General features: G+C 41.8%; 1 protein-coding gene across 14 annotated transcripts in view; it reads left to right on the top strand.

Moving 5' to 3' along the window:
* The window catches only part of DLGAP1 (DLG associated protein 1), a 639,595-nt gene that overhangs the window by 616,135 nt on the left and 10,049 nt on the right, over positions 1-13,411 (top strand). For all 14 annotated transcript variants that reach the window (XM_073331531.1, XM_073331536.1, XM_073331533.1 and 11 more), the window contains one exon: positions 4,875-5,296. In XM_073331531.1, the coding sequence (XP_073187632.1) occupies positions 4,875-5,296 (422 nt within the window). The remainder of the gene's footprint in view (positions 1-4,874; positions 5,297-13,411) is intronic.

Below are 13,411 nucleotides of genomic sequence, written 5' to 3'. Positions count from 1 at the left end.
TGTGAATGCTCTGTATGCGTAAAGACATTGTAAACTTTGCACGTTAGCTGTAGAAACTCTTCTGCATTATTGTTGTTGTTGTTATATTATTATTTATTTGTATTACTGTAATGCAGTCATGTATGCAGCATGGAATTCTAACTGACATAAGCAGAGAGGTTCTGGATACAGATAGTAGTTTGTAAGAATAGAACATCTTAGAAATGGGTGGAGGACAGACGTTACTTTCAGGAATAAACAAATATTAGCTGAGGCAGTTTGTATAGGTATGCTCTGGGCACAAAGGCAATGCCTTCCATCTCCAGCCTTTTTCATGCAATTAATTTGTATTTCTTTGGGACAGGTCTACGCTAAGAAGTTAGGTCAACCCAGCTACATCGCTTAGGGGTGTGAAAAATCCACACCCTTGAGCGACATAGTTAAGCTCACCTAACTCCTGGTGTAGACAGCACTAGGGTGGATGACAGAAGTGCTAGTGACGGACCAGTTCTTCCATTGACCTAGTTAATGCCTCTCAGGAAGATGGATTAACTATGGCAAAAGAGGGAGAACCCCTCCCATTGCTGTAGTGAGTGTGGCAGTTTAAGCGTAGACATAACCTCTGAGTTATTTAATTCTAACCTGATGCTGTATTCTGTTGACAAGTCATTTTTCTTCTGAAGGCAGATGCCTTTACTCAGTCCAGTGCCAAGAACAGTCTGTTAGGCAAGTCTATAGCATTGTTCTTCTTAGATAAAAACAAAGGCAAGCAAAACTAGGCCATTCTCTTTTATATGTTGAGCGGAGTCTGTGTTTGGTGGCACCAGCTCATATGGAAAACATGAAGGATGTACTCCTGAAAGTTTTAAAATGTGGTGCCTCTGGCAATATATCGTCCTGGTAAGCAGAGCTTGATGTTTTCACACGTGGGATTTGTTGTATATTGGAAAGCCAGACTGTTAACTGCAGTTCAAAAAGTCACAGACACTAAGGAAGAAGCATATCAACATCTGACTCGAGCTTGGTCTACACTACCAACTTACGTCAGTATAACTACGTCGATCAGCATAGATATACCAACCTTTACCCCTGGTGTAGACAGTGCTATGTCAATGGGAGGGCTTCTCCTGTTGACATAGCTATGGCCTCTTGGGGAGGGGGAGTACCTACGCTGATGAGAGGAGCTCTCCTGTTGGCATAGTAGCATCTGCACTAAGCACTATAGTGGCACAGCGGCACCCATGCGGCGCTGTAAGTGTAGACAAGCCCTTAGACACACAAACTGTGGTGAAGTCACAAGAGACCTCCTGAGGGGCCTGGGGAAGAGGTGCTGTCCATATTAAAGGAATTGCTTTCCCCCATGATTGCTGTCCCAGGATATTAATTATCATTAGAAGAGGAATGCTTTTTAAAAAAAATTGTCTTGCTATCTGTGGATCCTGACTGAACAACTAAAAGGGGACTCTGTGTGTGTGTGTCTGCGTGTGCGTTTGTATATGTTGGTGGCCACTCCAGGAAGAGGGGAGTAATAAGAAATATAAAGTGAGAAAATGTGAAGAAAGAATTTTGCTTATTAAAGAATAAATAAATACCTAAAACTGAAGAGATCTGTCTACATCATATTTTGTAGTTTGTCAGTGCAAATGGAGCCTATCATGTAAAACTTTAATTGGATAACTGACTTTTGCACCACCTAACAACCTTTTTCAAAACAAGTGCACAAAAGCAGCTGCTTCATTAAAAACATTATGTTGTATGATGTAAAAAAAAGTCTCTATAATTATAATGAGCTTGACAGATGCAGATAACACAAATCTGTTTTACTGAGAACACAACAGGTACCATGAACAATTTCCTGCAGAACCCTGTGTCTTGTTTTAGTATTGAGGAGCCCCTCCCAACTCCCATTTTGCCTTGTTGTGCCTCTCTCAAAGCTTCATATCAATAGCCATTCTTCTTCTGCTCCAGTAGGATTAAAGAGGATTCTCTTCTAAGTCTGTCAGTGAGGCTCCTTGCCTGGATGATCACTATTAAATGATGCAAGATTCTCCCTCACCATCCTCCCATCCATCACTCCACCAGGGATTAAATACACTTGACCAGATTTTGCTCTCAATTACATATGGTAAATCTGGACTCACTCTTCAGTGGAGCAATAAGAAGAGAATGAAAATGAGAACAAATGAAAATGAGGTCTGAGTCCAGCCTAGTGCCTCTCCTGTATTCCCACCCGCTAGAAGGCTAGGCCTGAAAATAGAGCCATGGTCTTCGAAGGGTAGGGTTCAAACTGGGCTAGCTGACAGTAGCTTGGAAAGCAGATACTTTCTTTGAAAGGGAGTGAGGAGCAGGAGGCAATTGCCATCTTGTACTCCAGAATCTATGTTTACATTAAACACAATTAAGGGCTGGATTCCCCAGTACACTATTGCTGCTTTGCACTTCTCCCACAATAGAGCAGTGGTACACCTGGCTTAACTTTGGCTAATTAAGGGGGGCAGGGCTCTATGGCTACTTTGCATCACTGGAGCTGTGCAAAAGAATTTATGGCTGCAGAGATTATTGTCAGATTGTGAACCAAGTGTAAACTAATGCAGATTCAGACAGACACTATTGCAGACAGCCTGAATTAGCAGTGTGGAGAGGTATGAACTGTCTCTAATCATTGCAGGTGGATGTTCACTCTGAAGCCTAATTATATTAATTTAAATGTTATCCTTTTTACTTATTTCATCATTCCACCGCTCTCTGTTCTCCTCCCTAAAGAGGTAGGCTAGACAGCTGCCCCGGTTACTTCCTCTTCCTCTGTGCTCCCACACAGGTCTCCAGACCTCACCTACTCACAACATTCACTTGACCCCCTATATTTCCCTCCATTTCTCTTCACCATCTACAACCCCTCATATTCACCATTTCTGCCATGCCACATTCTCCTGCAACACACTCAGTTGCCTCCTGCAACCCTTCAGTCTGCCTCCTGCCCCTTACGCTCCTCTTTGCCCCTTCAGTTTGCCTTTTCCCCCCACATTCTCCTGTACCCTCTCTGTCTGCCTCCTGCCTCTCACGCTCTCCTGCTGCATCCCCTTTCAAGGTACGTCTACACTGCATGCTTCTTTTGGGAGCACGGCGCGTACATATGCGCAGGCCCCCCTACCATGGGTATAAATAGTAGTGTAGCCAGTGATGCATAGCTTAGGCAAGTAAAGACGTGCCTGAGAAGGCTGTGGGTATGTACTCAAGTACATAGCCTACACAGCTCTCTGCTCGCCCAAGCGGTGCCTCCCTCTCTACACTGTTATTTTCAGCTGCATAGTGTCCTACTGCCTCCCTCCTGCTGGAGTCTTTCCCCGCCACAGGAAAAAACTCTGGCAAAGAGGCAGCAGGGGAAGGCTCACCATCTTTCTCTGGTGCCCTTCCCTGCAGCAGAGAAGGACTCTGGCAGCAGTAAAAGGCTCTAGCAATGGTGTTTCCTCACTTCCTTCCCCTGCCAGACCCTCTTCCTCCCCGCAGTGAAAGGCTCTCACGGCAGGGAGCTGCTGAAGCCTTTCTCCGCTACCTCCAGGCTGCTAGAGTCTTTCACTGACCCATGTAGCTACACACTGCAGTGTGAACACAGCCTGTTTTTCACTGCAGCGTGTAGCTACATGTACCATACCTCATCAACAGTAGTAGGTAGTATAGACTTAACCTCAGTCTGCCTCCTGCCCTGGCCTTTCTCTGACTCCCCATAGTTTCCTGTACTATTTCCTCAACACACTCCCCGTTCCTCCTCCCCAAACAGTCCCATTCCTGGTATCTCCATATTCTCCCATCTCCCTTACATGCTGACTAAAGGGCTGCTTTCTTCCCTCAGAGGAACCTGGCTTCAGCCCTATTAGAAACAATAGGAGACGAAGGCCATATTTGCTGAGGGAAGCGTCATTGTCATCTACAAATCTTAGGACATGGTGACCATCTTGCAGAGGGTAGCCTGTGGCTTTAGTCTGGCTGAGTAGTGGGAGATGGTGGCCATTATGGATATGGGCAGAAGATTGTGATATTGAGGGAGGAAATTAGAAAATCCCAGAATCCCTTAAAAAAACAATATTGTGAGACTTGCAATACAATTACGAGAGTTGGCAATAATGACTTTTTGTGAAGAAGTAAATTAACCTATTCATGATTGAGATACATTAGAAATTAACATATAGAATATTTATGCCGAAAAGACTTTTCCTTACCTGTGCCTTCATAAAAATGCTTTATGTTATTAATTTGATGGTCATAGCTTATTGGCAATCTCAGCAGAGAGGCAAGGACTGAATGTACATGGACGCTGAACTACCATGGCACCTACAGGTGATAATATTGACCGGTGAAGCATGGTTTCTCACTTCTCCGGCTGTGCCTGCTTAGTGCATAGAGAACTTCAGGTCAAGATTTTCAGAAGTGACTAATAATTTTGGCTGCCTCAGTTTTTGGGAGCCCACTTAAGACATCTTAAAGGAAGTCTTAGTCAGAGAATGGAAGTTCAACACTTCCTGAAAATCAGGTTCCTTTAAAGTTTCTAGTCTAATTGGACACCCAAAGTCGATAGTTATCTCTGAAAATCTTGGCCTAGTCTCCAGGCCTGTCAATCCAAAAACCATCACAAACGCTAACTTCAAATCATAATTGGGGCGGGGGAGGGCGGGAAATGTTTGTTTTAAGAAAAAAATCTATGCTGAAAAATATTATGAAAAAAGAAATCAGTCTTTCTATTTAAAATCTATAGCAGGGACTGCCATTCCCTCAGTCCATGCAAGGAGAGGCAGAATCTTAGAATATCATCTTTTATTGTATTTCCAGTTTATCATTGGGAATATTTATCTAGGAAAATATCTTTAACACTAAGCATTTTGTTTTTATGTTCTTTGAAGCTTCCGCAGGTTTACGCGATCTAATAGTGTAACAGCAGCTGTGCAAGCAGACCTGGACTTCCATGAGAATTTTGAAATATCAGTGGACCCTCAGGAGGACAGTACATTCACTGGGCAAATATCAAGACAATATTCCCGAGATGCAAGCACCTCCACTGTTAGCATACAGGGGTCAGGAAACCATTATCATGCATGTGCAGTAGATGATGACTTTGATACAGATTTTGATCCTTCAATTTTACCCCCTCCGGATCCCTGGATTGATTCTATTACTGAAGATACTCTGGAGGCTGTTCAAAGGTCAGTTTGTCATAGAGATGGGCACTGGTTTCTGAAGCTTCTTCAGGCAGAAAGAGATCGTATGGAGGGCTGGTGCCAACAGATGGAGAGGGAAGAACAGGAAAGCAACTTACCTGAAGACAGTAAGTAACTGAATACAATAATATCACTGCTAAAAATAGTCATTTCAGACCTGATCCAAAGCCTGTTGAAGTCAGCAGGAGTCTTTCCATTGAATCCTATGAGGTCTGATAAGGCAATTTGCCATTTATCTGCACAATAATCAGACGATAGGCCTGGTTAGCAGCAGTGCCCAGTACCTGCAACTCCATTTGAAGTTGGGACAGCTCTGGAAGTCAGGCCATAATAGTTTCCTTGGATACCATGTTCCTAAGAGGTCGTGGATGGAAATTAAGCTGTCTTGTGTACATTTGTATAGATGACAAATATGGGCCTTATTTAGATAAACATCCACAGTGTATGGATTGGCATATGAAATAATTTTTCTGCGCTATTCTATATGTGATGCTGTGAAGAGTCGCGGCTAAATGCTCCTCTTTATATGATAAACTTTAGATTAAATGGGAGTTGCACAGCTGATTTCCTGCCACTGAGCTGGTCCTCTGGATATTGCAGGCTCCCCATATTCTGTGACCCTCACTAGGTGTGTATATATATATATATATATATATATATATATATATATATATATATATATATATATATATATATATATATATATATAATGTGGCCTCTAATTTTGCACATGCAAATATTACACAACATTGTGAGTTCAAGGCAGACAACACATAGATTTGGCACACTCAGACTACAACCTGTTTATTTTTCCCTAGCCTCATTCCCAGAAATGGCTGAACTATTGTTACTGAAACTATTCAACCCAATGTAGAAACCCACCGTGGAGAATTTCAGACCAAATGGTTATAATTTGGCAAGGTAGTAAACAACTGAAAATGGGTTTATAAAAAAAGTGTTACCAAAACCTTAATGCTAGGATATAACTACCCATTCCACTGAACCAAAAAACTGGAGCCCATACCACAACTTCCAGCGGCAGATCCAAACTTCCCAAATTTGAGGTGTGTTTGGATTCAGGGTTTTGGTTGGGTTTCATCTTTAATATATATTATCAGTGATTTGCACAGGAGACATGCCACAATGGAACAATTACCCCCTGTAGGTATGCAGACGATAAAACGCATGAACTGGGCTGTGGGGGTTATGTTGAAAAGTGTGTGCACACATACATATGTGGGAAAAATGAATATCAGTCCAATCACAAAATATACTTGGCCTGCTTGTTACCATAATGACTGATGATAATTGAAAAACCTAATGATATTTTACTTGCCCATCAAAACAATTACTCATGTAGGGCAAGTGGGGAAATAGAATTTATTAAGGCTAATTTATACACAGCTTTTAATGAGAACTTTGTTGATGTGTTTCATTGTCTTTTTAGTTATAACATCTTAAAACTTTTAGCAATCAGTGGAAAAATTCTAATTTGGGGCGAGTAAGGTAAGAGTTATGTAGGCTCTACTATTGCCTCCATGTAAAATTACATTTTACATATCCTGCAGATTATTTATCTACCTCTTTATTAACTGTCACTTCCTGGTTTTGGTGGAGGTTACAGGGGGTAAAGGGGTCAACCTTGTTTAACAATCATTAGTGAGTTACTGGCTTCTTTGTGATGTCATCTACGATTCTTGAATGTGACAGCTGCTTCCTGAGGACATTGTGTTTGACATTCCACTGCAGGACAGAGTTTCCTATTCTATCTGAAGCCAAATAAAAGCATATGGTGAGGGCCACAGTAGCCGGCTCACTTGTGCTGAGAACAAAAGCTTGTTGTTGGAAACTCAGAAGCAAATCATGTCTTTTTCATACACACACACAAACACACACACACAAATGCTTCAGAGAAGGAGGGGATTTGTAATTGATAAAATGTAAGTAGAACAAGGAATGCATCTCTTGTTTTCAACCTTCAACTCGGACAGTCTGCAGTGTGTTTTTGGCCTGATAACAAAATAATGAAAATCTGCAGTGAGCGAGGTTTCTTCAATGCCATGGCAGCTGACAGAATGCTTGTTCCCTCAGCACTTGAAGTAAAATGATACAAGCTTCTCTCAGACAATGCAGCCCTTGTGTGAAACAGCTGTCTCTGGGAGACGGCTCGCTGCTATTTGACAGTAGCTTGTATGTTACATAGATACGTTTGGTATTATCTAACTGGGAATGAATCTACCAGATGGGACTGAATGTTTCTAGCTAGGAATGCAGTCTACTGCTGTGTATAAAAACACTGGTTAGGGTTTCAGTCATTCAAGGGAGAAATACCAGTATACATAAATATGTCTTTGCCCCACTTTCTTGTCATAAACTACTTATTGTATGAAATTTGCTGGTTTTATCTGAAGACATTTCCTCACAAAACTGTAGCATATGTAGTAGGCAGATTAATATCACTTTATCGTTGTATACTCACTCTTTCAGTCAGGACACCAGATACTCCTTCACCATATTTTACTATTTTGTGAATTCAGCAATGATTCTAGAGCTTTCTCTTGATGAAAGGAAACAGTTGGAAGTAAGCATGCAAACCTAAGCATGTATTAAGGACCTGATTCAAAGCCTACTGAAGTCAATGGGATTCTTTCCATTTATTTTAATTGACTTTGTATCAGGCCTTTAACTGACCCTACCACACAACAAACTCTGACAAACCTTATATAAATGGACCAGATTCTCCTCTCACACTGGTATTAATCAATAGAAATATGATCTCAAGGCACATTTGCAGCTGGTTGTGGGTACAAACAAAAGCATTCCTATAATCCTTGGGCCATATACTGAATTCACGTAGAGTTTCAAAAATTAATTTGATTTCATTAATCTTAAGAAACATCTCCATTCATCTTTGTGAAGTAGTGTAGCTTATTGATTCATAAACTTTCAGATGACTGTCCAAAGCAAACAGTCGGTCTGATGTGTAATACTGGTGTAATGGAGAGATGAGTCAGACCCAACAAATGAAAGACTAAGAAAGAAAACAAAGGAATTTAACAAAATTTGTGCCCATCATCAATCTTATCACTTAGCATGTATATTGTACCCCTTTGGGCTTGTTTAGACATAAAAGTTGACCTCAAATCTGTAGTAACCCTGTATTCAAATCTAGGGTTTCTGCTAAGCAAAGGCAACAAACTGTGACAAATTAATGTGGGGCTTTCAAAGTTTTAGTAGTTTGTTTTAAATGAAGTATGAAATTGGAAGCTCAGGAACAAAAGGGAGGAAAGTTTAGAGAGAGATAGGAGTGACTCTTCTTTCTGCAAGTGATTATGCATGAGAAAATAAAACTAAACACTGATTTCTCTTTGTCCCTCAGATGTATTCCTGTAGTCCTAATTATGAGCAAATAAAATAATCAGTTATTCTTACAGCTCCCTGGCTCTTCTGCGTACTCTGCTTTTCTATAACTCTTCTCCCCGACTAGTTCCCTCTACACCAGCCGATTTCCCAAAGCCTCAGAAGAGCCAGGTGCCAGATGTTATCCTTGCCAGTGTACAAAGATTTAAAGAAAAGAGAAATATCCATGGGCTACAAAATACTATAACTAGAAAACTTGTCAGTCACACTAAAAAAACCAGGTAAATCAAAGGACCGAAGGCCTGATTCTGGAATGCTTATTCATATTGAGTGGCACTTACTCATCCAGATAGTGCCATTAATCTCCAATGAGATCACTCACAATAATAAATGCTACTCAGTATAAGGTTGTAGAATCAGTCCTTAGCTTGTTTCATTCCGCTTCTTTTCTCCTTAATAGCTGACTAAGGACAGGAGTGTTAGCATTAACTTTGAATTTCCTGGCTTTTGTCATGCTCTGAGTTATTTAAATGCAAGTCTGTTGACACAAATAGGCTAAATATTGGTCCATCCTGGCTGGGAAATGGATTGTACCATCTCTATGGCAGGGTTCTTTCATATGCACAGTGCACAGCTAACATCTGCAACACAAACCTCAGTCTTGGTCCATTTTATTTTCTGCCACTGTTCCCTCCCCTTATTCCTGATGCTCAGCCTTGCAGTCAGCCTGTCTCCTCTGTTATCCAGCTTGTTCCCCCTGACTAACTGTCAGGTGTTAGAGAGAAAGTAATATATTTTATTCAGGCCAACTTCTGTTGGTGCAAGAGGCAAGCTTTCCTCTCTCACCAACAGAAGTTGGCCCAGTAAAAGATGTTACCTCACCCACCTTGTTTCTTTAATATCCTGGGACCAACAGGACTACAACAACACTGTAAACATCAGGTGTTCATTCTTTATGTGGCATTTTATAACCACAGTCCCAAAGTGGTTTCTTTGTTAGACCCTGAGGTCCATCATAATCAAAGTGCAAAGAGTTTGGTTGGTGTTTAGAGGTCAAATAATATTTTTGAAAAACCCTCATCATATTATGACTTTTCACATCACCTCAATTTTACTTCTTTATCACTTTTTTCTATTTCTTGTTACTCTTTGATACATATGCAGGCAAACTCCTTTCAAGATGTACCAAACTCCACTTTTTGTCTTATTGGGTGGGGGAAGGGGGTTGCATTTTCACTCCTCTACCCCTGCATTTATTTATGTATCATCCAAAATGTGTACTTGGCACCATTAGAAGTGATGGTCCTTGCTCCAAAGAGTTTATAATCTGTGTGGCTATAAATAATACCTAGGTATTTTCATCAGTAGATCTCAAAGCGCTTTACAAAGGAGGTCAGCATCATTATTCACATTTTACACAGAGAGAAATTGAGGCACAGAGGGGTGAAGTGACTTGCCTAAGGTCACCCAGCAGCCAATGGCCAAGATGGAAATAAAACTTAGGTCTCCAGAATCCCTGACCAGTGCTCGATGTACTAGACCACTTTGAAAATATACCAGATTAAGAGCATGTCTGGGAAATTGACCAGTTTAGCTATTCCAGATTAAATATTTCACTATAGCTATTGCACAATAACTCTCCCATATGGACACTTTATTCTGGAAGAGAAGTAAATGGTTGCTAGGGTCTGTTATGACTGCATCTTGATGGATTTAATGAACAGGAGGGATTTTTTGTCTGCTTGCTTTGTAAATTTTGTTTGTAGCATTATGAACTAAAGTAGTCAATTTCAATGTTTTTATATATACTACCTTCCTCCTACACTCACCTCCCCATGCTGCTTAAGACTCCATCAGTCGTTTTCTGATATATTGTCACTTCCTCTTATTCACTTAGTATTTGTCCCCAAACTTGTGTTCAAGAATGGAGCCGCTCAGGATTTTAGCCAGATAAGTGCATCAGTGTGTTTTTATTTCTTTTACCACAGTACACCTTAACCCTTCCATTCCTGGCACTAGAGATTTTGACTGAGTCAGAGGAGTAGGCACGCTGCCTTGAAAACTAAAAGCAACAAGTATTGTAAGTTAGTATTTAGCTATTGAGGAGACTTTTTGCCTTCTGGGGAGATTCCTTTCAGTCTTTCACCTGCTTTGTTTGAAGTCTTTTTTTTAAACTTCTGTGACAGGGTTGGTCTTGTTGACTGGTAACATGTTAATGGCCTGCTTGTTTTCCAGGGGTAGGAAAATAGTCGGGGGGGGGGGGGGGGGACGACGACACACTTGACTAGATACAGCAGGAGCGACAGCAGAAGTGGTTACAGTGGAGAACATCAGCATGCATCTCACAATCAGCTGGGGTGAAGGTTTTAAACAACTAGCCAGTCCTTTCCCCCCAGTTCTATCGAATGCTATTTTAGAATATTAAACTTATTAAGTAGTCTTTAAAAACAAAAAGAAAGGGGTTCGTGTCCATCCCCATCCCCCACCAAAAAGTGCATTTTAAATTCACTTATAAACAGACTTTCAACATTACCTCCATGCAATCAATGTATATTTCATATAAAGTTCTATCTTAACTTTTTACTGAAAAGTTGAGGGACCATTTTCCCCCCTCTCAACTCCCAGGCTGTGTTGTGAAGCATCAGATGGCCAAGCTCCAGATGAGGCAGCTGTTCTGAAATACACACAGTGGGAAGAGTTTTCATAACAATGGGAACCACATGAAAGCTCTCAAAGTAGCTCCTCCCCACCATTGAAAGTTCCTTTCAGTTGAGTGGTTTGCACACTGGGTTGCATAAATGACTAGACACTGCAAGGGGTGCATTTGCAGCACACTGCGCAGGGAATTAGACACGCAACCTTTACTAACAATAATGACAGTTGTAAGTAGAATTCCCGGTGCAACGTGCTGAAAATATTCCACTTAGTGAATCTTCTAGTTCAGAGCTATTTCCTGGCAGTGCTAAGCTCTGGGAGCAAAGTGAAAGGCTTGGATTGTGCTTGTGTATGCATGGCATTCTTTTCTGTAGGGCTCTGAAGGAAGAATCATAAAAGGCTTCCCCTTCCCTCCCTCCCCCCCGACTATTTTACCCTTCTTCCTTTTACAGTGTATTCTATGTCCAACTTTACTTCCACTCGGCTAAGTTGTTGTGCTACATTAATCAGCCCTAAAAGGGTAAAACATGGAGCTGTGATTGTATACCTGGCTTCAGTTAAGCCTACTTCAGTTCATAACTTAGTTTTGTCCCTACTTGCTTGGGGTCTCCGTGTTTGTGAATACCCCGAAGAGTCTTTCAGTTTTAAATGATTTTGGAGCAGTGCCTCTGGTAGCCACCTATAAAGTCTGGCCTGTGGGTGGGCTGAGTTCTTTACTGTGGATTTTACAACCCCAAAGTGTCGAAGGCATTTTCCCCCTTTGAGCTCTCCTCAACACTGTGTTTGAATTTATAGGGGTTTAGCGTGGTCCATAGACATGGCATTGGCTTGGGAGTCAGGAGACTGGGATCTATTCTGGGTTCTGCCACTGACCTGCCGGGTGACCTCGGGCCAGTCACTTCACCTCTCTGTGCCTCAGTTCTCCCTACTTCACATTGTTTGTCTTGTCTATTTAGACTATAAGCTCTTCACAGACTGCCTCTCTCTGCTTGAACACTGCCTAGCACAATGGGGCCCTATCTTAGTTGCAGCCTCTGGGCGCTACAATAATTATTTTTAATAATAATGGTTCAGATCAAAGCAGAACAAATGTCTTTCATTAGTAAAGTGGTAAATACCAATTTAAGTCCATCCAGACTGTTGTAAAACCATATACTATGGGCCAGGGTCTACTCTAACTCATTGCACCACTCTGACGGTGCAAAGAGACCATAAAGCTGATTTAACTGACCAGTGTGCGGGAATTGCCAAGAGGTGCAAAGCTGCCATAGTGACCATTTGCTGCCTTCCTCCCGGCTACCAGTGTAGTGGACGCAGCTGGGGGAAACATGACATGGAGCACCGTTATGCTCTGGTGAGTGTTGGCTATTGAAATGGCCAGTTAGGACCATAGGTGGCTGGGGACAATTGAGAGCAGCCCTGAAGCTGCTCACAGTTGCAGTGGTGACTGAAAAAGCCTCTGGATGGCCCTAGGATCAGGGTGGGGGTTTTAAGTGTGACATACAGCCACTGTTTCCTCCTCCTGGGACCAGCACCAGCCAGCAGTCAACCAGACCCAAGAACTGGGCCCTCTGTTTCTGAGGTAAACAGCAGAGGTTTTGGTAAAAACTGTGTTTCCCCAATATGGCACATGATTAGTTCCACATTTGTAACACTTTCTGAAAGCTCTTTACTTTTCTGCATGTGAGATCAGGTCTACATTAGAAACTTTGGCAGATATAACAGTGTCAGAAAGGGGGTGATTTTTCACAACATTTCTATATCAGCAAAAGCTACCATGTAGATGTGGTTATACCAGCATAGAAGTGTGCTTATTAATTCAAACAAAAAACTCACCAGATAACACAAACCAAAGCTATTCCCCTGACCAACACAGGCTTCACGCTACACCTCTCTGCTCCAGGGACCGTCACAAGAGCCAACCTCTGTCCCACAGCTCCCCACAACTGAGTGCTCTCAGCCCTTTATAAGTATCACCTCTCTCCTTCCCAACTGGGTCTGATAAGCAAACAGGGTTGGCTGATCACCAGCCCCCCGTCCTTTAAAAGGGCAGATTATCCTGTTTCACCAATGTTTTCATTTGGGGATCCTGTATAAGCTATACCAGCAAAAGAGGTAAAATGAAAGTTGTTTACTCCATAACTTCCTCATTGGTGTATCTGGTTCAATCACTACAGAAAGGCACCACTGTATAACTGGTGCTGACT

Source organism: Lepidochelys kempii, chromosome 2 (assembly GCF_965140265.1).
Source record: "Lepidochelys kempii isolate rLepKem1 chromosome 2, rLepKem1.hap2, whole genome shotgun sequence".
Taxonomy (NCBI): Eukaryota; Metazoa; Chordata; order Testudines; family Cheloniidae; genus Lepidochelys; species Lepidochelys kempii.
Note: the sequence above shows the minus strand (reverse complement) of the source record. Positions and strands in the feature narration are given on the sequence as shown.